This window comes from Rhinoraja longicauda, chromosome 13, assembly GCF_053455715.1.
Source record: "Rhinoraja longicauda isolate Sanriku21f chromosome 13, sRhiLon1.1, whole genome shotgun sequence".
Lineage (NCBI taxonomy): Eukaryota > Metazoa > Chordata > Chondrichthyes > Rajiformes > Arhynchobatidae > Rhinoraja > Rhinoraja longicauda.
Window position 1 is genome coordinate 39,596,439 of NC_135965.1, and position 24,171 is coordinate 39,620,609.

Here is a 24,171-nt window from a genome sequence, read left to right on the forward strand (position 1 = left end):
CTGAAATCCTTTCAGAATAGGTTAAGCTTCCTCGGCACAAAAATATACATGAACATGGGATCAAAATGCATTGCAATGCCAAGAGAACAATGAGTTGTAATTATCATCATCATATCACATATATACAGCCGGAAACAGGCCTTTTCGGCCCTCCAAGTCCGTGCCGCCCAGTGATCCCCATACATTAACACTATCCTACACCCACTAGGGACAATTTTTACATTTTACCCAGCCAATTAACCTACATACCTGTACGTCTTCTGATTGCTGTGGTCAGATAGTCACAGGGAATTCCCTTTTGGTTGGATGCTGCTGCTTTTCCCTGACAGATAGGCTTTATGCTGATGGTCAGTCCTGACTCAATGATTTATTTTCTTATTTTAGCAAATCCTTGAGAATCCCCATTGAGCTTTCTTTGTCTGCTTCTCTCCATGCGTTGTGTACGAAGGAAGTGCAGACGCTGGTTATACACTGAAGATAGACACAAGAACAGAACAGAACAGAACTTTATTGTCATTCGGTATAAATACCGAACGAAATTTCAGCAGTCACAAAACACAGCAAAAAAAAAGAAAAGAACGCAGGACACACGACCCCAACACAAACATCCATCACAGTGACTCCAAACACCCCCTCACTGTGATGGAGGGCAACAAAACTTCCACTCTCTTCCCCCCGCACCCACGGACAGGCAGCTCGACCCCTGCCGAGGCGACCGACACGCACAGCCCACAACACGCTGGAGTAACTCAGCAGGACTGTCAGCATCTCTGGTTAGATGGAATGGGTGATGTTTCATAAGGTCATAAGGAATCGGAGTAGAATTAGGCCATTCGGCCCATCGTCTACTCCGCCATTCAATCATGGCTGATCTATCTCTCCCTCCTAACCCCATTCTCCTGCCTTCTCCCCATAACCTCAGACACCTGTACCAATCAAGAATCTTTCTATCTCTGCCGTAAAAATATCCACGGACTTGGCCTCCACAGCCTTTTGTGGCAAAAAAATCCACAGATTAACCACCCTCTGACTAAAGAAATTGCTCCTCATATCCTTCCTAAAAGAACGTCCTACAACCTACAAGCCTGCACATCTTTGGAAGGGAAGAAGGCTGAAGAAGGGTCCCGACCCGAAGCGTCTCCCATTCCTTCTATCCAGAGATGCTGCCTGTCCCGCTGAGTTACTCCAGCATTTTGTGTCTCTCTATGTGCTGGTTTGTTATTTTATGAATTACTTGATTATTACGTGAAGATTTGTTTATTCTCTTTGTCGCGTCATGTTCACGGCATTAGAGGAGAAAAGGATGGAAACTTATTAGTGCGAGGACCTAGTGGTTTTGACACAGGATTGAAGGATTCCAGGAGTATCTAAGATACTGGCAGTCAGATGTGAGCTTAATCACTCAGTGGGTTTGAGAGTATGAACTTCCCAGGGATCAGAAAATCACAAACAACTGATGTATTTTCTTTCCATGGAAATATCTTTGGGGCCTTCCTAAGTCTTTAATTCGTGTCATCCTGCTGTTTAACTTAGTAAGTGTTTGAATTACAAATTCAATCCCTAAAGCTCACCCTCTGCCACATTTGGGCCTTGACAGTTGAAGGCAGTGTTGTGAATGGTGAGAACCAGAGGACATAGGTTTAAGGGCGGGAGGGGGGAAAAAATTTAATAGGAACCTGAGGGGCAACTTTGTCAGGGTGGTGGGCATATGGAATGTGCCGCCGGAGGAGGTAGTTGAGGCAGGTACTATCGCAATGGTTAAGAAACATTTGGACAGGTACATGGATAGGACAGGTTTAGAGGGATATGGGCCAAATGCAGGTGCTTGGGATAGAGTAGAAGAGGCATGTTGGGCGGTGTGGGCAAATTAGGCCAAAGGGTCTGTTTCCACGCTGTATGACTCCAGAAGTAATTGGTTAACATTGGAAGAACTGAGAGGGTTACAGAGCAGAGAAAGTTACAGGGATTGGGAGGACATACGTCCTTGGAGGAAACACAGTGGAAGGATCAAAATGGTGCGATCCATCTGAAACGTCATCAACCCTGAAAGGTAACTCCATTTTTCCCTACATGGATGCTGTTGTTCCGAGTTTTCCCAGCATTTTCTGTTGCCGTTGTGATCGCTATGTTCAGTTTGCTCCTCGTGTTCCAACCTTCAAAGGGATCTACAGGACGCGCTGCCTCAAAAATGGCAGTATCCTGCCTCAAAAATGGTATCATCAACAACCCACACCATCCCCTGGCCATGCTTTCATTTCACACCTACCATCTGGAAGGTATAGGTGCCTGAAAACTGTGACCTCCAGGTTTAATAACAGCTTCTTCCATCACACTCCTGAACACCACACAATACTAACTTCAACAACAAATTGCTTTCCTTTGCACTGAGGACTTTGGGTTCCTTTGAAGTAGTAATAGGGTTATTTATGAAATGTTTATTTCTTGTATAGTATCTATGTACATCATGTTTACTGGCCTGTTATGCAGCTGCAAGTAAGAATTTCAGAGGGTGGTGAACTTGTGGGATCCATTGCCGCAGACAGCTTTGGAAGCCAAGTCAATGGATATTTTTTAAGGCGGAGATTGACAGATTCTTGATAAGTAAGGGCATCAGGGTTTATGAGGTAGAAGGCAGGAGGAGGGGGTTGAGACGGAAAGATGGATCAACCCATGATTGAATGGGGGAGTAGACATGATGGGCCGAATGGCCTAGTTCTTCTCCTAGAACGAATGAACGTATAATTTCAGTTACATCGACGGTACATATGGCAGTTAAATACTCTTGACTTTTGAGCCTTCGAACACCTGGCCTGTTTAAATTTTAGTTTAGTTTAGAGATACAACGCGGAAACAGGCCCTTCGGCCCACCCGGTCCGCGCTGACCAGCGATCCCCGCATATTAATACTATCCTACACCCACAAAGGACAATATTTACATTAACACCAAGCCAATTAACCAACAAACCTGTACGTCTTTGGAGCGTGGGAGGAAGCCGAAGATCTCGGTGAAAACCCACACAGGTCACAGGGAGAACGTACAAACTCTGTACAGACAGTTGTGGTTCAAACTTCCAGCAAAATGGAATGGGAACATCTGATCGACTGTGGGATCTCAATAGACAATAGACAATAGGTGCAGGAGGAGGCCATTCGGCCCTTCGAGCCAGCACCGCCATTCAATGTGATCATGGCTGATCATTCTCAATCAGTACCCCGTTCCTGCCTTCTCCCCATACCCCCTGACTCCGCTATCCTTAAGAGCTCTATCTAGCTCTCTCTTGAATGCATTCAGAGAATTGGCCTCCACTGCCTTCTGAGGCAGTGAATTCCACAGATTCACAACTCTCTGTCTGAAAAAGTTTTTCCTCATCTCCGTTCTAAATGGCCTACCCCTTATTCTTAAACTGTGGCCCCTTGTTCTGGACTCCCCCAACATTGGGAACATGTTTCCTGCCTCTAACGTGTCCAATCCCTTAATAATCTTATACCTTTCGATATGATCTCCTCTCATCCTTCTAAATTCCAGTGTATACAAGCCTAGTCGATCCAGTCTTTCAACATATCACAGTCCCGCCGTTCCGGGAATTAACCTAGTAAACCTACACTGCACGCCCTCAGGCTGAGGAAGTAAAGAAATATTCACAGACGGACCAAAGACAGAAACTTTGAGATGGGTTAGAGGCCGGCCACAGGAGTGCTCCATTCTAGTGTTGAAAGGATCTTTCCATTTTAGTTTGCGCCGGAGAAGAGCGTTAAGGAAGAAAGCAAAAATGATTGAAGTGTGAAATCGAGTGACGGTTGTAAGAGAGTGGAGATCAGCAGGAATTCGCCTCCATTTCAAATTGCCACTAATTTGTTTCTGATTCTCCACCCCCCCCCCCCCCCCCCCCCCCACACACATTCTGTGGCTTTCTTTCTCTGACACTTTAAAACCCATTTCATGCTCGAGAGAACAAGCGGGGTGATTTGCGGCCAGCCTGTCATCTCAGCACTTTCTGTGGGAGGGGTGAGGCCAATGTGCAGGCGATCCCTTTGCTTTTGTAGTGGGTTGAAGATACCATTTCTATCCTGCTTTTTCTGTGTCTGAAACCAATAACTTCTGTACTGCTGGGGCCTGCACCTCATATTTGCTGGGGTTTATTGACACATTTTAACGTCTGCCTGAACAGATAATAGATTTTGCACCGGGTTTAATGGGTGTGGTGTGATTTATCAAGTCAATAGACGATAGGTGCAGGAGGAGGCCATTCGGCCCTTCGAGCCAGCACCGCCATTCAATGTGATCATGGCTGATCATTCTCAATCAGTACCTCGTTCCTGCCTTTTCCCCATACCCCCTGACTCCGCTATCCTTAAGAGCTCTACCTAGCTCTCTCTTGAATGCATTCAGAGAATTGGCCTCCACTGCCTTCTGAGGCAGAGAATTCCACAGATTCACAACTCTCTGACTGAAAAAGTTTTTCCTCATCTCAGTTCTAAATGGCCTACCCCTTATTCTTAAACGGTGGCCCCTTGTCCTGGACTCCCCCAACATTGGGAACATGTTTGCTGCCTCTAACGTGTCCAACCCCTTAATAATCTTATACCTTTCGATAAGATCTCCTCTCATCCTTCTAAATTCCAGTGTATACAAGCCTAGTCGCTCCAATCTTTCAACCTACGTCGCGGTAGTCGAGGGGTCTGGGACTGCTGGGTTTAAATATCTATCGAGGGACAGTGGTGGAGTTGCTGCTTTACAGTGTCAGAGATCCGGGTTCCATCCTGACCACGGGTGCTGTCTGTGCGGAGTTTGTACATTCTCCCTGTGACCTGCGTGGGTTTTCTCCAGGTGATCTGGTTTCCTCCCACACTCCAAAGGCGAATAGGTTTGTAGGTTAATTGGCATCGGTAAGTTGTAAAAAATGTCCTGAGTGTGTGTAGGTTAGTGTATGGTGTGTGGTGATCGCTGGTCAGCGTGGACTCCATGTGCCAAGGGGCCTTTTTCCTCGCTGTATCTCGATAGTCTAAAGAGTGTCTTTCCTTCTTTTAGTCCCCTGCTCCAGTCCTAAAGCACTGACTTTCTTGCAGGCATAGAGCTAATGTGTCGATCGCCACTTTCTGGTGACAAAACCACTTGTGTCAGAGGTAGTGATCATGTATCCCAACATGACATTTTTCAGTTCAGAACATCATTTTAGACACCACCCCAACCAGGTTTGTGTGTGAAGTGCCTTTTCTGTCAAATTAATGCCTTTGTTACACAGACAGTCTTATGGAGCATGTGATGAGAAATTTAAAAAGCTGTAGTTTTGAGATATACAGATGCTTTCACTGACTCCTTTAGTTGGGTTTGTAGCAGGAGACTTAACAGCATCATTTAAAATTACACGCCACATTCCCAAGCATGGATTTTCATCCTTTCACTCTGCTGTGATGATCTGGTGGCTGTGGAGTGCCCTCTGGTGGCTCTGAGAAAAACTACTCACTTGTGTGGGAAGGAACTGCAGATAGACACATAAAGCCAGAGCAACTCAACGGGACAGGCAGCATCTCTGGAGAGAAGGAATGGGTGACGTTTCGGGTCGAGACCCTTCTTCAGACTAGACTAGAGTCTGAAGAAGGGTCTCCACCCAAAACGTCACCCATTCCTTCTCTCCAGACATGCTGCCTTTTTCCTCGCTGTGTCTCGATAGTCTAAAGAGTGTCTTTCCTTCTTTTAGAGTTATTCCAGCATTTTGTCCCGCTGAGTTACTCCAGCATTTTGTGTCTTTCTTCGGTTTCACCCAGCATCTGCAGCTCCTTCCTACACATAAGGAATTGCAGATGGTGGTTTAAACCGAAGATAGGCACCAAGTGCTGGAGTAACTCAGCGGGTCAGGCAGCAACTCTGGAGAAAATGGAAAGGTGAGGTTTCGGGTTGAGACCCTTCTTCAGACTGAGAGTCAGGGGAGAGGGCACTAGCGGTATGAAAAGGAACAGAACACCTGTCGGAAAGAGGAGGAGAACTTCTTCAGTAGGCATACCTTGAGGAGATTCAGCAGGTACTATCCCAACTTTTAAGAAATGGTTAGATAGGTACATAGATAGGACAGGTTTGGAGGGATATGGGCCAAATGCCGGCAGGTGGGACTGTTGTAGATGGGGCATGTTGGCCGGTGTGGGCAAGTTGGGTCGAAGGGCCTGTTTCCACACTACCACTCTATGCCTCTAACTTTTGTAGGAAAAAAACTGCAGATGCTGGTTTAAATTGAAGGTAGACACAAAATACTGGAGTAAGTCAGCAGGTCAGGAAGCATCTAGGGAGAGAAGGGGAATGGGTGACGTTTCGGGTCGAGACCCTTCTTCAAGGTCTCTATGACTCTAACTTGATTAGTTCGCTGAGCTGAGGTTCTGTCAGTTCAATTACAGTTTAATCAAGCATTTCTTTTAATAAACCGACAGAGCAGAATGTGGACTTTAGATACTAATGTTGAACGATTTCAATCCTCCATCTTCACTAAGACAATCTAATGATCTGGAATTTAAATAAAAATATGACTGGTTAGTATTAATCCATTCCTTTAAAAAAAAAAAAATTTTGTAAAACAATCTTTTACTTAATTTCTTAATGTGGTCTATTGAGGTAAATATGTGACCATGTGTTGACTTATTTCAAAGCTGCATCATGTGAAAATTGATCTTAACTCAAGTGGAATGTGAGCATAGATGCAAGGAACTGCAGGTGCTGGAATCTTGCGTAGTAATTGTTGCGTAGAAAGTGCTGGAGTAATTCAACGGGTCAGGCAGCATCCCTGGAGAACCTGGTTAAGTAATGTTACGGGGCAAAAGCCACCTTCATGCTGATTAGTTTGATTTAGTTTAGCGATACAGCGCGATATCAGGCCCTTCGGCGCCGACCAGCGATCCCCGGGCACTAACACTATCCTGCACACACTCGGGACATCTTACAATTATACCAAGCCAATTAACCTACTTGTACGTTCTTGAAGTGTGGGAGGAAACCAGAGATCCCGGAGAAAACCCGTGCAGATCATGGGGAGAACATACAAACTCCAGCACCTGTAGTCAGGATCGAACCCAGGTCTCAGGCGCTGTAAAGCAGTAGCTCTACCGCTTCGCCACCTTGCAGCACCTAAATGTAAACGAGTTATTTGTGCAGTTTTATCTAGGTCAGAAGATTTATGCCCCACTTTAAGACTTTGACATTTAATCTACGGTGACAGTCCATTCCACTGGTATATGGGTTAGTTTGAAATATCATCCTTGGAGCTCAGTGACAAGCTTGTGGGTCCTGCCTTGCGGGTGAGGTGATGTGAATTACCTTGCAGTAGAGATGATTTTTTCTTTGCTGCAAGTGGGGTCCTGATGTCAATAAACTGGGTGCTGTGTTTACCTTTCAGCAATGAGTGTACAACAGATAGGATTTCTTTGAATGTAGCTTGATTTAGGATGTCTAGAGGTATGTGGAAAATAAAGAGTCAAGAGTGTTTTATTGTCACATGTCCCAGATAGAACAATTAAATTCTTACTTGCAGCAGCACAACAGAATATGTAAACACAGTACATTGTAAACAATATAATAAACTGGACCAAGTGGACCCGTTGGGCCCAAACCTCTCCTGCATTGGTGCAGCACCCCCCCTCCTCCTCCCTCCCTCCCCCTCCCCTACCCCCTGCCCCTCCCACCCAATCCATCCCCCTCAACCCCCCTTATCCTCCCTCTTCCCCCTCCCCCCCTCCCCCCCGCTCCCTCCCTCCTCCCCCTCCCCTAACCCCTGCCCCTCTCCATCCCCCTCAATAAGAAAACTCTTGCATTAGAAGCCTGCAGTAACATTTTTAAGAGGAGCTTCCCTTAAAATGTCACCACTCTCTTGCACCATATTAAAGTTTGATCTGAGATTGTTGTTGTTTTTTGAATATCTCCTTTTACATCCTGGACTATGAAGGTGTTTTTCTTTCTCTGTTACAAGGGAACCTTCTCACCGGCTGCTGAAAGACTTTATAAAGAACAGGAACAATGCTGCTAAAGGCCAACTGGACAGCCCCTTGAACAACATTGCACTCCTTCCCAGCCACGCTGTCTGCGAGATGGGGGAACTAACACAAACAGGTGAGGCTAGGGGAAAATGACAACGTGGTTTCAAGCGAACACAAATATGTTAATAGTTCATCCTGCGAAACCCGATATGGGTCTTGCACATGCCCTTCTGGCAGGGCCGTTTTTACAGCATTATGGGCCCCCGGGCAAAGCAGTGTACTGGGGCCCCTACCGTTACTCTCCCCCACCCCCCTTTCCCTACCAGCCCCCCCCTGTCGTGCAGGCGAAAAGCACTTACCGAAAAGCACTTAGCGATGGACTTCGGGTGCTACATTGTTGCGAAAAGCACTTACAGATCGCTGTGAGAAGCACTTAGGGACCGAAAATGTTGCGAAAGAAGCACTTATTGAACCTACATTTTTAAAGTAGTATTTATTTATTGCAAGTCACTTAACATACACAGATCAGCATGGGGCCCCTATGCTCGTGGGCCCCCAGGCAAGTGCCCATCAGGCCCATGCGTTAAGACGGCCCTGCCTTCTGGCAGTATGTTAAGCAGAAGAACTGGAATATGACGTTTTTGTAGGATGGAACTGCAGATGCTGATTTAAGCCGAAGATAGACACAAAATGCTGGAGTAAATTCAGCGGGATAGGCAGCGTCTCTGGACAGAAGGAATGGGTGATGTTTTGGGTCGAGACCCTTCTGAAATGTCACCCATTCCTTCTATCCAGAGATGCTGCCTGTCCTGCTGAGTTACTCCAGCATTTTGTGTCTATCTTTGGAATATGATGTGTATGTCTGTGGAGAGAAATTCTTGTCTTGGTAATAAACTACCATCATCGGCATGCTCAATACACACACAGATTGTTCAATAAAAGTGGCACAGTGGCGCAGCTGGTCGAGCTGCTGCCTCACAGCACCAGAGACCTGGATTTGATTTTGTCTTCAGGTGCTGTCTGTGTGGAGTTTGCACATTCTCCCTGTGACCACGTGGGCTTCCTCCGGGTGCTCCTGTTTCCTGCCCCCCATCCCAAAGACGTGCGAGTTTGTCAGTTAATTGGCCTCTGTAAAATGCCCCTATTGTGCAAGGAGTGGATGCGTAAGTGGGCTAACATAGAACTAGTGAATGGGTGATCAATGGTCGTTGTGGACTTGGTGGGCCGACAGGCCTGTTTCCACGCTGTATCACTAAACTAAATTAAAATATTGCCCTTTAAAATACCAATACATGCACATTCTTTCATGATACAACATTTTACAGAAAACCATAGCAGTGGCTGATCACAGGCTGATGAATGTTTAGTTTTCAAATGTTTGAGTTATGGCCATACAAGTTATAGTCATAGTCTTAGAGTCATACAACGAGGAAACAGGCCCATCGGCCCAACTTGCCCACACCAAATCCATAATAATCTCCACACTCCCACCTGCCTGCAACAAAGATCAAGTCTCACAGTAATTTGAACCCAATGTTTAGTTTACTTTAGAGATACAACACGGAAACAAGCCCTTCAAAGACGTACAGGTATGTAGGTTAATTGACTGGGTAATATGTCAAAATTGTCCCTAGTGTGCGTAGGATAGTGTTAATGTGCGGGGATCGCTGGGCGGCGCGGACTCGGTGGGCCGAAGGGCCTGTTTCCGCACTGTATCTCTAAATCTAAAATCTAAACCTTCGGCCCACCGAGTCTGCAACGACCAGCGATCCCTGCACATTAACACTATCCTACATACACGGGCGACAATGTTACATTTACACCAAGCCAATTAACGTACAATCCTGTACGTCTTTGGAGTGTGGGAGGAAACTGAAGATCTCGGAGAAAACCCACGCAGGTCACGGAGAGAACGTGCAAACTCCGTACAGAGAGCACCCGTGGTCGGGTCTCTGGCGCTGTGAGGCAGCGACTCTACCGCTGCGCCCATGCCGCAAGGTTAGAAATGGCTCTGTTAAGTCTTGTGTTGTTTGCCTGCAGGTGTAGTCCAGCATCTCCTAAATGGGGAACATTTGCACAGCAAGTACATTAGGAAGCACAGGCTGCTGCCCGACAACTGGACTATGAAGCAACTCTACGTGGAATCGACGGGGAAGAGCCGTACACTGGAGAGCGGGCTGGCACTACTGTACAGTCTGTTGCCAAATTTTGACTGGGGAAAGATTCGGGTCCGGCACCAGTGGAGCACCATTTTCTGCTCCAACAGCTGCGACTGCCCCATGCGCAACCACTATCTGGAGGAAGAGCAGCGGCGGCAGTACAACCTGCGCGTGAAGAACAGCGTGTTGGAGCGGACGTACATCGAGATGGCAAAGATCGTGGGGGTCCCCACGAGGCAGTTGAGAGCGGCCAACCCCATCGATTCGCTGCTGTGCCATTTTTGCCACAACGTCTCGTTTCCCTGCACTCAGCAAGGCTGCATCAACCTGGACCACTTCAGGGCCATCAAGGCCCACCAGCTGGAGGATGAGCGAGACCGCCAGAGAAAGAAGCTGTACTACAAGTATGCGCTGCTTGCGACCCACCCGATATTAAACCAGACCGTCGCCCGCATGCAGCGGATCGCGCAGGGGAGGAAGGAAGAGATACTTGCTCTTTACTCCGCCCACGACGTCACAGTGGCGCCCATGCTGAGTGCTCTGGGCATCGCCCGTGCCAGTTTCCCTCGATTCGGTGCCCGGTTAATCTTCGAAATTTGGCAAAACGGAAAGGACAAGAAGAAGAACTTTGTGCGCATCCTTTATAACGGTGACGACGTCACCTCCCAGACCTCGTTTTGTTCCGGACTCAAAGCACATTCCAAACGCCTCTGCCGCTTCGAGAATTTTGTAAATTTTGTACGAAAGGATATGTTCGCAGTTTTTAACAGCACAAACTATTACGATGCATGCCACAGGAGGGTGTTTTGAATATTTCAACTGGTGGAGATTCAATGTAATGCTATGTGTTGTGAATTTTAATTGTTACAAATTGGAACTTGTGACACTGTTTGATGACAATATTCCTTCTCCGATAGCAGAGTTATTTTATTTCCAGTGACAATAAAAGATCATGTGGATTGGTTTACCATAATGTGACATGATTCTGCCTTTCAGGGATTTAATTAGTAATACTATTATTAACTACTAATTAATTACTAATTACTATAATGACATTTAAAAGAGGCTGGGATTCTATTCCCTGGAGTGCAGGAGGATAGGGGGCGATCTTTTTAGAGGTGTATAAAATCATGAGAGGCATCGATCTGGCAGACGCAGAGTCTCTTGTCCAGAGTAGGGGAATTGAGAACCAGAGGTCATAGAATTAAGGTAAGGCTGGGAAAGGTTTTATAGGAATCTGAGGGGTAACATTTTCACACAAAGGGTGGTGGGTATATGGAACAAGCTGCCGGAGGAGGTAGTTGAGCCAGGGACTATCGCAACTTTCAATAAGCAATTAGACAGGTACATGGATAGGACAGGCTTAGAGGGATATGGACCAAGCGCAGGCAGGTGGGACTAATGTGGATGGCGCATGTTGGTCAGTGTCGACAGGTTGGGCCGAAGGGCCTGTTTCCACACTGTGACTCTATGACATTTAGACAGGTACATGGACAGGAAAGGTTTGGAGGGAATGGGCCAAACCGGGCATGTGTGACCAGTGTACATGGGGCATGTTGGTCGATGTGGGCAAGTTGGGCTGATGGGCCTTTTTCCACGCTGTATGACTCCGTGACTGTCTGATCAACACTTTCTCATGAAAGAACACACCCTTCAGGTCTCTGTCTTTCAACCTTTTTTTGAATTAAATTGTTCCACTGGTTTATATTTTACCTAGACAGGTAACAACTAGTTAGAGAAGTAGAGAGAAAATATCTCCCAGCAGGTAAAAGAAAATGACCAAGCTTTCACACGCATGTATGGGTCCATTTTCAGCTCCTTCAAAGACTCTTCTCCCCTCATGAGATCAGAAGTGGCATTGTGCGTCCAATACCATAGAACGTTTGGCCCTTACCCCTCTGAACCTGTCCTATCCATGTACCTGTCCTATCCATGTACCTGTCCTATCCATGTACCTGTCCTATCCATGTACCTGTCCTATCCATGTAACTGTCCTATCCATGTACCTGTCCCATCCATGTACCTGTCCTATCCATGTACCTGTCCTATCCATGTACCTGTCCTATCCATGTACCTGTCCTATCCATGTACCTGTCCTATCCATGTACCTGTCCTATCCATGTACCTGTCCTATCCATGTACCTGTCATATCCATGTACCTGTCCTATCCATGTACCTGTCCTATCCATATACCTGTCCAAATGAGGGAACATGTAGGAACACTTGTACAAAGAGGCAGAGAATACAGGCAAGGAAGTTGTGAAGAACATTTGTAAAATATTAACGTGGCCAGAAATGGAATATTGCCTCCAGTTCTGGGCACCAGAACAAAGTGAAGTGAAGGCTTTAGAAAGGGTCTGTAAGAGATTTACTACAATGATTCAGGAATGATAGACTTTGCAGACTGAAGAAGCTTTCTGTATTCGACACAGGTGGGACCTGATGGGCATTTTTACGATCACAAAGAGGATAGGCAGAGGGAGCTGGATAAATATCTGGAAGGACATGAGCTGTGGGTCTACAGGGTGTGGGACTGGGACTGGTCTGTTCATAACTCTGGTACTGTAGAAGGTACAGATGCAATGAGACAAATGGGCCTTTCCGTGAATCTCTGGGGCATGTACTCAGAGTCATGCACTCAGAGTCATGCAGGGACACACTGTGAAAATAGGCCTTTCAGCCCACTGAGTCCATGCCAACCATTTACATTACTCTATCCTAACCCATTTTAATTCTCTCAACATTTCCATTAACTCTCCCCAGAATGCATTCTATCACTCCCCTACACTAGGGACAATGTACAACACCTATTGGCCTGCGGACATTTGGGACGCAGGAGAAAACCCAAAGCACTTGGAAACCCACCTGGTCATGGAACAGGCCCTGTGGCCCACGATGTCCATGCCAAATGCGATGCCGTTAAACTAATTTCCTCTGCCTGAATGTGATTCACATCCCTTCATTCCCTGCCTATCCACGTGCCCACCGAAATGCCACCATCTTATCTTTATAATGCCTTTAATGCCTTATTCTCTGCCAATGCCTCCATCATCCTCTCCCACCAGCATAAGGGGTGTATGTCAGGAATTAATGAGTGCTGCAGAAAGGAGTGAAACCCAAGAAGTGTTGTCAAGGAAATTAAACACTTGAAGCAGAAAGGTGATGGAGTAAGACCATAAGACATTGGAGCAGAATTAGACCATTCGGCCCATCGAGTCTGCTCCGCCATTCAATCATGGATGATTTATCTTACCTTCTCAACCCCATTCTCCTGCCTTCTCCCCGTAACCTTTAACACCCTTGCTAATCAAGAACCTCCCAATCTGCTTTAAAAATAGGAGAGATGTTGAAATGAATTGCAAGGTACAACATGGAAACAATCACTGGGGCCTACCGAGTCCATCCAAGCATTGATTAGCCGTTCACATTGGTTCTATGTTATCCCACTCTCTCTCGGCCATTCCCTACGTACTATGGGGCAATTTTACAGAGGCCGATTAACCTACAAACCCACACGTCTTTGGGATGTGGGAGGAAGCCGGAGCAACACCTCACGGTCACAGGGAGAACATGCAAACTCTACACAGCCAGTACCTGAGGTCAGGATCGAATCTGGGTCTCTGGTGTTGTGAGACAGCAGCTCCACCAGCTGTACTCACTGTGGGAATAAGAGAAAATTGAAGTGGAATAATCCAATCGCATTGGAACAGGCATATCTGGCTGAACTGCCTGTTCTGTTATCTCTTTCTAGTTTTAATGTTAAGTTTAGTTTAGAGATGCAGGCCCTTCGGCCCATCCGTCCGTGCCGACCTGCGATCCCCAAACTCTAGAACTATCCTACGCACTAGTGATAATCTGCAGTTTTTACTGAAGCCAAGTAACCTGCAAACCTGTATGTCTTTGGAGTGTGGTAGTAAACCAAAGTGCCCAGAGAAAGCCCACGAGGTCCCAGGGAGACTGTACAAAGTCTGTGCAGACAAGCACCTGTAGTCAGGTTTGAACCCGGGGGTTCTGGCGCTGTAAGGCAGCAACTCTACCGCTGTGCCGCCCACCCACGACCATATGCCGCTGGACCTGCTGACGATCGCATTGACAAACAAGAGGCCTTCTCTTCCCTTTATGTTCCAAGGCCAGTCATTTTGAACCGTGTACACATCTTAGCAAATAGCCAGTGTTCAAAGGGTAATTTTTTTAACAAAATAAAAGTTTAATCTTTGGGGTTGATTCAGGAAAAAGTGGGAGAGATGATACAATTGATGTCGTTGTCTCACAGCGTCAGCATTTCACCACGACACTCGCACTAAGATAGACGCAAAGTGCTGGAGGAAGTCAGCGGAGTGTGGAGTGTCTGTGTGGAGTTTGCACGTTCTCCTGGTTACCGCATGACATTGCCCCAACCTCCTCTCAGATCGCAAAGACGTGCGGGTTTGGAAGTTAATTGGCCCTCTTGTAAAAGTGCCTCAAGAGTCTGAAGAAGGGTCCCGACCTGACACATCACCCATCCTCTTTCTCCCAGTGATGCTGCCTGACCCGCTGCGTTACTCCAGCACTTTGTGCCCACCATTCGCACTAATCCCCAGCCCAACTAACCCTGCGATCCTGTGGCAGTGGAGGATTTAAAGATCTAAATGCTCCAGAGAAATGAGTTTAAATGAGCACAGTTTAAGAATAAGGGGGGGTTGGTTGGCCATTTAGGACTGAGATGAGGAAAGAGTTTTCACCCAGAGAGTTGTGAATCTGTGGAATTCTCTGCCACAGAAGGCAGTGGAGGCCAATTAATTGGATGTTTTCAAGAGAGAGCTAGATTTAACTCTTAGGGCTAATGGAATCAAGGGATATGGGGAAAAAGCAGGAATGGGGTACTGATTTTAGATGATCAGCCATGATCTTATTGAATGGCGATGCTGGCTCGAAGGGCCGAATGGCCTACTCCTGCACCTATTTTTCTATGTTTCTATGAGGATAAGGTTAGGGTTTTCAGTTACATTCAAGCCCACTTGTCTACTTCTGCAATGTATATTTTTTTCTATTGAAACTGCTCCATCTCTTGACGAGGTGTAGCTGGGACATGTTGGCCGGTTTGGGCAAATTGGGCCGACGTGCCTGTTTCCACACTGTAACACCCTATGGCTCTATGACTCTACTCATGAAGAGAAAAATGAAAGAAAACACAATTTAATGAGCAGAGGAATGATGATGATTACCTTTAAACCGGGTCAATCTTAATCAGAGGCTGTGAGCATTTTTTGATTGCTTAATAAGTAAATTTACAATGCTGTGCAGTCAGTCATCAAAATTAGGCAAAACCTGGTTTGGATCGGACAGTTTGTACTGAATGTTCTGATCTTAATCAGTGGGCTGCTCGGATTGCTATAATTATCCTGCAGTTCCCCAGTAGAAAAGACGGAGAGAAAGAGAGGGGGGAAAAAAAAAAATCAGCCAGCCACAACCAGATTCTTTTCACTAATGTCTGAACTGTGAAGCAGAGGATCAAATTCTATTGCGTGTGCTAAAAAAACAGCAAGATATTATTTAAGGCACGTTTTGTATTTCCAATTTGCAAAAACGTGTAAATGGACCTTGTTTTATGTCCATGGAAATCCCAGGCTCTGCAATCGCTGTCTGGAGCGGTGCAAACTAGCATCGTTTGTCAGACTGCCGTGAATTAACCAACGGGCCAGGAAGAGGGGCACAAAAAGTTGGAGTAACTCAGCGGGACAGGCAGCATCTCTGGAGACAAGGAGTGGATGACGTTTCGGGTCGAGACCCTTCCTGAGGAAGGGTCTCGACCTGAAACGTTACCCGTTCCTCCTCTCCAGAGATGCTACCTGTCCCGCTGAGTTACTCCAGCTTTTTGTGTCTGTCTTCAGTTTAAACCAGCATCTGCTGTTCCTTCCTACATAGGAAAAGGGGCAGGTGTGCCTTTTCTGAAGAAACATCGTCAGATCTCGGGGAGACATTTGCTTTCAATTTGGACCTAAGTAGTGTTTTGGGTAGAGAACAAGTTGAGGGATTACAACTGCAGAAGAAAAAAAACTGATCCCAGAGGAAGAAAGTTCTCAGATGCAAACAGAGCACTGAAGGGTTACGACTGCAGCCCTGTGAGGATCAAATCAAACAGAACTACCACAGAGGAAATGAAACTGGAAGGGACTGAAAGTAAAGATTAGAGGAAAAGGAGAACAAAGATGCTCGAAGTTTGACTAAAATAAATAGAATCCACTGTTTTAGTTTTGCGTTTTGGATACAGCGTGGAAACAGGCCCTTCGGCCCACCGAGTCCGTGCCGACCAACGATCGCCCATTCACTCGTTCTACCCTACACCCCAGAAACAATTTACTGAAGCCAATCAACCCACAAATCTGTACGTCTCTGGTGTGCGGGAGGAAACTGGAGCACCCGGAGAAAACCCACGTCAAGTCAAGTCAAGTTTATTTGTCACATACACATACACGATGTGCAGTGAAATGAAAGTGGCAATGCCTGCGGATTGTGCAGAAAAAAGTTACAATTACAGCATATAAATTAAAATTAATACAGAAAAGAAAATTTAGTCCCTGGAGTTATAATAGTTAACAGTTCTGATGGCCTGTGGGAAGAAACTCCGTCTCATCCTCTCCGTTTTCACAGCGTGACAGCGGAGGCGTTTTCCTGACCGTAGCCGCTGGAACAGTCCGTTACTGGGGTGGCAGGGGTCCCTCATAATCTTGCTTGTTCTTGATCTGCACCTCCTGATGTATAGGTCCTGCAGGGGGGCGAGTGTAGTTCCCATGGTGCGTTCTGCCGAACGCACTACACTCTGCAGGGCCTTCCTGTCCTGGGCAGAGCTGTTCCCATACCAGACTGTAATGTTGCCGGACAGGATGCTCTCTACAGCCCCAGAGTAGAAGCATTGAAGGATCCTCAGAGACACTCTGAATTTCCTCAGCTTTCTAAGGTGGTAAAAGCGCTGCTTTGCCTTACCCACCAGTGTGGCAATGTGTGTTGTCCATGTCAGATCCTCTTTGATGTGGACTCCCAGGTATTTAAAGCTGCTCACCCTATCCACAGCAGACCCATTTATCTCCAGTGGCGTGTACGTCCTTGGATGTTGAGCCCTTCTAAAGTCCACAGTCAGCTCCTTAGTTTTAGTGACATTCAAGAGGAGGCTATTGTCCCGACACCAGAGTGCCAGATCAGACACCTCCTCCCGGTAGGCCTTCTCATCGTTGTCGGAGATCCGGCCCACCACCACAGTGTCACAGGGAGAACGTGCAAACTCCGTACAGACAGCACCCTTAGTCAGGATCTAACCCAGGTCTCTGGTGCTGTAAGGCTGCATCTCTTCCGCTGCACCACTGTGCCGTTGACTGGTTGTGCAATAATGTTTAAGATTCATACGCACCTACATTTGGAAATATTTACCTAGTGAGATGTTTTTAATATCTGTTATGTAATGATATATGAGTGCTGGGTTGTCATAATACACAATGGCACAAGTAATGTTTTCAGCTCATTTACTGCAGAATGATAGCATTTCTTAATGGGAGGAAAATGCTAGCACATAATATTTACTAGCTAGACAGCATCTTAGGGAAATCTATTTTTCATTGAAATTATTACACAACATACAACATGTTGTCTAATACTGTTCTGTACAGCACAGGAACAGATCCTTTGACCCACAATATCCTTGCCGAACATAATGCCAACTTAAACTCAGCTCCTCTACCTGTACGATCCATATCTGTCCATCCCCTACATATCCATCCCTTCTCTCCAGAGATGCTGCCTGTCTCGCTGAGTTACTCCAGCATTTTGTGTCTACCTTCGATTTAAACCAGCATCTGCAGTTCTTTCCTAGACCCTACATATCCATGTTTCTATTCAAAACCCCCGTAAATGCTTCCATTGTATCTACCTCCACCGTTTATTTACTGACAATCAAACAATGAAATTCTTACTTGCAGCAGCTTAATAAGCAGGTAAATGCAGTACACGCGGATAAAGATATAATAATCAAAAACGTATTCAATACATTAATAGTTTCATTTATGGTCACGTCTGCTGAGGTACAGTGAAAAGCTTTTGTTGCTTGATGTCTAGTCAGTGTAAAGGCTATACATGATTACAGTCAAGCTGTTCACAAAGTAGGTAGCCATAATAGCGCAAGAACTAAAGTCCGTAGTGCAACCAAAGAACCGCATTCACTTCCATATAGAAACATAGAAACATAGAAAATAGGTGCAGGAGTAGGCCATTCGGCCCTTCGAGCCTGTACGCACCGCCATTCAATATGATCATGGCTGATCATCCAGCTCAGTAAACTGTACCTGCCTTCTCTCCATACCCCCTGATCCCTTTAGCCACAAGGGCCACATCTAACTCCCTCTTAAATATAGCCAATGAATTGACCTCAACTACCTTCTGTGGCAGAGAATTCCACAGACTCACCACTCTCTGTGTGAAGAAATGTTTTCTCATCTCGGTCCTAAAAGACTTCCCCCTTATCCTTAAGCTGTGACCCCTGGTTCTGGACTTCCCCAACATCGGGAACAATCTTCCCGCATCTACCCTGTCCAACCCCTTAAGAATTTTATATGTTTCAATAAGATCCCCCCTCAGTCTTCTAAATTCCAGCGAGTATAAGCCTAGTCTATCCAGTCTTTCTTCATACGAAAGTCCTGCCATCCCAGGGATCAATCTGGTGAACCTTGATTCCAATATCATCTGACTTGGAAATAGGTTCCTGACCCTCCATCGTTACTGGACTCAAAGCATGGAAATTCCCTCTCAACAGTAACTTCACCTGAAGAATTGCAGTTGTCCAATAAAGCAAGGTCGTCAACAACTGCTCTGGGGCAATTAGAATGGGCAGTACTGGTCTTGCCGGTCCCAACACATCATGTATGAGAAATGTCTGATGAAGGGACTCGACTCGAAACGTCACCAGAGTGGCAGACACCTCCCAGACGTGTGGGACCTCCATGAGGGGGTGGGGGGGGGGGGGGGGACAAAGGAGGACCTGGCGTGGGATACCTGGTGACTTTGTCAGCGCCCTTTATCTAGCGACTCTCTGCATACCTTGGGTGCGCAAAACAAAGAATTTCACTGTGACTTGCCACATGTGACAATAAAGTACAGGGTATTATTCATTCATTCACTCTCCAAAGATGCTACCTGACCCTCCGAGTTACTCCAGCATTTTGTGTCTATCGTCGGTGAAAACCAGCATCTGCAGTTCCTTCTTGCACATCATATGAGAATAATTAAACTCAAATGGACATCAAGACATTAGGAGATATCAAGTGGTGGAATAACTTAGTAGGTCAGGTAGCATCTCTGGAGGCCATGGACAGGTGATGTTTCAAGTTGGGACCTTTTTTCAGGCTCAGAGTCTGAAGAAGGGTCCCAATTTGAAAGGTCACCTATACATGTTCTCATAAGTTCAAAAGTCACAGGAGCAGAAGGAGGCCATTGAGTCCGTCGAGTCTATTCTGCCATTCAATCACGGCTGATCTATCTTTCACTCTCAATCCAATTCTCCTGTTTTCTCCCCATAATCCTTGACACCCTCAGTAATCAGGAATCTGTCAATCTCCGCCTTAAAAATACACAGAAATACCTAACAATTGTCGACAGATGCTGCCTGACCCACTGAGTTACTCGAAGTATTTTTTGGTAAACCAGCTTCTGCAGTTCCTCGAGTCTCCATTAGGAAATATCAATTCACTTGAGCAGACGCTTGGTTGAAGTGAGACGATTTCACCATTGCCTTAAAGAAGGCACTTTGGTTGGGAACTGTGGTTGCTTCATAAATCCCTTTATACTTATCGCTCATATTTTTGGCCTAACCTCAGATTTCCTCCTGCTGGGCTGTGTAATTTTTTTTCCATTTCAATATCAACCCTATATGTAGACAGTTTGAGATAATTTACAATTGATTTACAAATGTAACTAACTTATTGGCAGTGCTGAGGGTTCACTTGCCAAGAAACTGCTAGCAGTTCAAGCTGGTTCCAGCTTTATCCCAACCCGCTTGCCGAACAGATTGTGCAAGCAGCTGAAATTGCAGGAATTCACTTAACCTCCGTTTCCACATGAGCCCAGGTCTGAAACACACCAACTGGTAATTGATATATTCTCGTTAGGACCCATGATTTTAGATTTAGAGATACAGTGCGGAAACAGGCCCTTCGGCCCACCGAGTCCGCGCCGCCCAGCGATCCCCGCACATTAACACTATCCTACACACACTAGGGACAATTGTTTTTACATTTACCTAGTCAATTAATCTACATACCTGTAGGTCTTTGGAGTGTGGGAGGAAACCGAAGATCTTGGAGAAAACCCACGCAGGTCACGGGGAGAACGTACAAACTCCGTACAGACGGCGCCCGTAGTTAGGATCGAACCTGAGTCTCCGGCGCTGCATTCGCTGTAAGGCAGCAACTCTACTGTTGCGCCACCGTGCCGCCCTATGTTACTGGGACTCTGCTGCTATTTGAAGCTAAGCTCAGCGAAGACTTGTGACAATTAGTCGCAGAATCCGGGCGCTGTCTGTACGGAGCTTGTACGTTCTCCCCGTGACCTACGTGGGTTTTCTCCGAGACCTTCGGTTTCCTCCAACACTCCAAAGACGTACAGGTTTGTAGGTTAATTGACTTGGTGTATGTGTAAAATTGTCCCTGGTGTGTTTAAGACAGTGTTAGTGGGCGGGGATCGCTGGTCGGCGTGGACTCGATGGGCAAAGGGCCTGTTTTCGTGCCGTATCTCTAAAATAAACTTATCCTAACTAAACTAAACCAACACGTGAAGAAGAGAGAAACAAAGGACAGAAAGTGTTTAGGGTGGCATGGTGGCTCAATGTTAGGGTTGCTGCCTTACACTGCCAGAGACCTGGGTTTGATCCTGACTATGGGTTCTGTCTGTGTAGAGTTTGTACGTTCTCCCTGTGACTGCATGGGTTTTCTTTGGGTGTTCCGGATTGCTTCCACGAGTTAGAGATGGAGAAGGATCCACTGAAGAGCTTGCCTTTGCTGCTCTTCTACAACAATTGAGAGGAATAGATCAGGTAGATGCACAGAATCTCTTGCCCAGAGTAGGGGAATCGAGAACCAGAGGACATAGGTTCAAGGTGAAGGGGAAAAGATTTATTAGGAATCTGAGGGGTAACTTTTTCACACAATGGGTGGTGGGTGTATGGAACAAGCTGCCAGAGGAGGTAGTTGAGGCTGGGACTATCCCAATGTTTAAGAAACAGTTAGACCAGCACATGGATAGGACAGGTTTGGAGGGATATGGACCAAGCGCAGGCAGGTGGGACTGGTGTAGCTGGGACATGTTGGCCAGTGTGGGCAAGTTGGGCTGAAGGGCCTGTTTCCACATTGTATTATCTATGACTGTATGGCCATTGAAATAATTTGTGTACTGCATCCAAACGGCCAGCGTTGATGTCCCTGCAACTAAACATCTTTGAACAGCAGGGCTTTGGGAATTCTCCGGGGAAATAAAAGTTCCCTTTTGCTTTTCCGTTATAGTAGAGAGTCTTCAGGATTACGGGGAGAAAGCCCAAGCTAATTACCGAGAAAATCCTTGCAGCAAGATGGAAATTAAAGGATTCACAAGGGAGCACAACTAATTTTTTTAGAGGTACGGTCCCACTTTATTAAGGGGCCTCTGACTGACCTGATGGATAGTTTTTTTTCTCTCTGGAAATGAAACCGGTTTCCAGTCAGGTCATCTCATTTTGTGGGAAACCCACTGGTAAGATTCTTATGATACCCAGGAGTTGAATCAGCTCTGGATTTTAATCAAGCTCCCTTCTCTCAAACGATACGTTACCATTCAGAACTGTCAACAGAGCTTATGAGGATCTGTAAAATGTAATACTCGACCTTTGGTGAGTTAAAATCATTTTTCTGTTTTTTTATTTCCAGTGTTCTACCCAACACGAGAACTGATTTCCTGTAGGTAACATCTGGATTGCTTTTGAAACTTTAGATGATGGTAACCGCCAGGGTGAGACGGTGACCATTCCATGTTCAGTCACCAACCCATTGGCTTGTTAATTTGACAGGTTTTTAATTAAGTCTTTAAATTTGATAACAAATTCTTCTCCACATTAGGTGAGTTCAACCCGCAAAATTTTACAATCAAAAAAGATCTACTTTATACCAACACATAATGACATTAAGCCTGTATATCAACAGAAACCTATTTTTATGTTTCTTTTTTCCTATCATAAACCGAACTAATGATAAAAATGAACACTTTTCACTTGTCATCTGGTTTCAACTGGCAGCACCAACTTTAAACAATAGTTCACTGCAAACAAAATGTCATTGGCTTGCACCATAAACCGCACTATGAAGAGTGCACAATACATTATATTTAGTATTAAGATAGGTTTGCTTTTAGGACATATAACGGAACGGCACAGGAACAGGCCCTTCGGCCCACAACATCTGAGCTGAACACAATGCCAAGACTAACTCTTATCTGCCTGCACATAATCCATGTCCCTCCATTCTCTGCATATCCATTTATGCTGCATTGATGTTTTTTTCCTCTAGTTTAGTTTATAGTCACATGTACCGAGGTACAGTGAAAAGCTTTTGTTGCTTGCTATCCAGTCAGCGGAAAGTCTACACATGATTACAATCAAGCCGTCCACAGTGTACAATACAGGATAAATAGAATAATGTTTAGCTCAAGATAGTCCAAGAGTCTCCAATGAGGTAGATGGTAGCTCAGGGCCACTCTCTAGTTGTTGATGGGATGGCTCAACTGATGACAGCTTGTGACCCATTTCTCTGAAGCACCATCTAAACTTATTTCTGTATTTCATTTACACGCCACACTTTAGTTGGTTCCTTCCTACACTCGTTAGTTTAGTTTAGTTCAGAGATACAGCATGGAAACAGGCCCTTTGACCCACCGAGTCCTAGCCGACTAACGATCTCCTTACACTAGCACAATCCAACACACTTGGGACAATTTACCATTTTTCCCCGAAGCCAATTAACCTACAAACCTGTACATCTTTGGGAGTGTGGGAGTAAACCAGAGCACCCGGAGAAATCCCTTGTGGTCATGGGGAGAATGTACAAACTCCGTACAGACAGCACCAGTAGCCAGGATTGAATCCGGATCTTTACCGCTACACTACACTAAGTGGTGATCTGTAAACAGATTATTTGCAAGCAGGGATAAGCTTATTCTCCCTTCTGCCTGCGTCCTCTTCCCTCCTGAAAATATAAATAGAAAATGCCGGAAGTGTTCAGCAGACCAGGCGGTGCCTATGGAGGAGGGAGGGTGAAGGTTTTGAGGTCAGTGTCCTTTCCTCAGAACTGTAAACTTTGAAAACAGGGGGGGGGGGGGGGAAAGTAAGTTGCAAAGCACGTGAGAAGGGGAGGAGAAACCAAGTTGTGAAGTCTGTGACAGAGTGGAACAATGGAGAAACTGAAAGAATAGGTGAGCGTGCAAGGTTAAAGAGAGTGGGAAAAGAAAGATACAAATGCAAAATAACTAAGAATAAATGGAGCAGGAGCTGGAATTGATTATTTGAAATTGTTGGGCCTAATTTCACATAATTAACAGTACAGCCAGAAGGTAGTAATGTGCTCAATTAGGAAATGAGGTGCTATGTCGTGAGCTGTGTTAAGGACCACAGAGTACCATGAGCGAAAGAGTGGAATATTAGATTAGTAATTAGTTTAGTTTAGTTTAGTGTCACGTGTTCCGAGTTACAGTGAAAAGCTTTTGTTGCGTGCGAACCAGTCAGCGGAAAGACAATACATGTGTGGGAAGGAACTGCAGATGCTTGTTTAAACCGAAGATAGACACAAAAAGTTGGAGTAACTCAGCGGGACAGGCAGCATCTCTGGAAAGAAGGAATGGGTGACATCACCCAAGATGCTGCCTGTCCCGCTGAGTTACTCCAGCTTTTTGTGTCTATCTTCGAAAGGCGACACATGATTGCAATCGAGTAATTAACAGTGTTTAGATACATGATCAGGGAATAACGTTTAGTGCAAAATAAAGCCAGTAACGTCCGATCAAAGATAGCCCGAGA

General features: G+C 45.7%; 1 protein-coding gene across 6 annotated transcripts in view; it reads left to right on the forward strand.

Moving 5' to 3' along the window:
• pxylp1 (2-phosphoxylose phosphatase 1) overlaps window positions 1–11,072 on the forward strand; it is a 117,833-nt gene extending 106,761 nt beyond the window's left edge. For all 6 annotated transcript variants that reach the window (XM_078410037.1, XM_078410039.1, XM_078410038.1 and 3 more), the window contains 2 exons: window positions 7,950–8,089; window positions 9,997–11,072. In XM_078410037.1, coding sequence (XP_078266163.1) covers window positions 7,950–8,089; window positions 9,997–10,925 — 1,069 coding nt within the window. In that variant the 3' untranslated portion in view covers window positions 10,926–11,072. The remainder of the gene's footprint in view (window positions 1–7,949; window positions 8,090–9,996) is intronic.
• The last annotated feature ends 13,099 nt before the right edge of the window (window positions 11,073–24,171 follow it).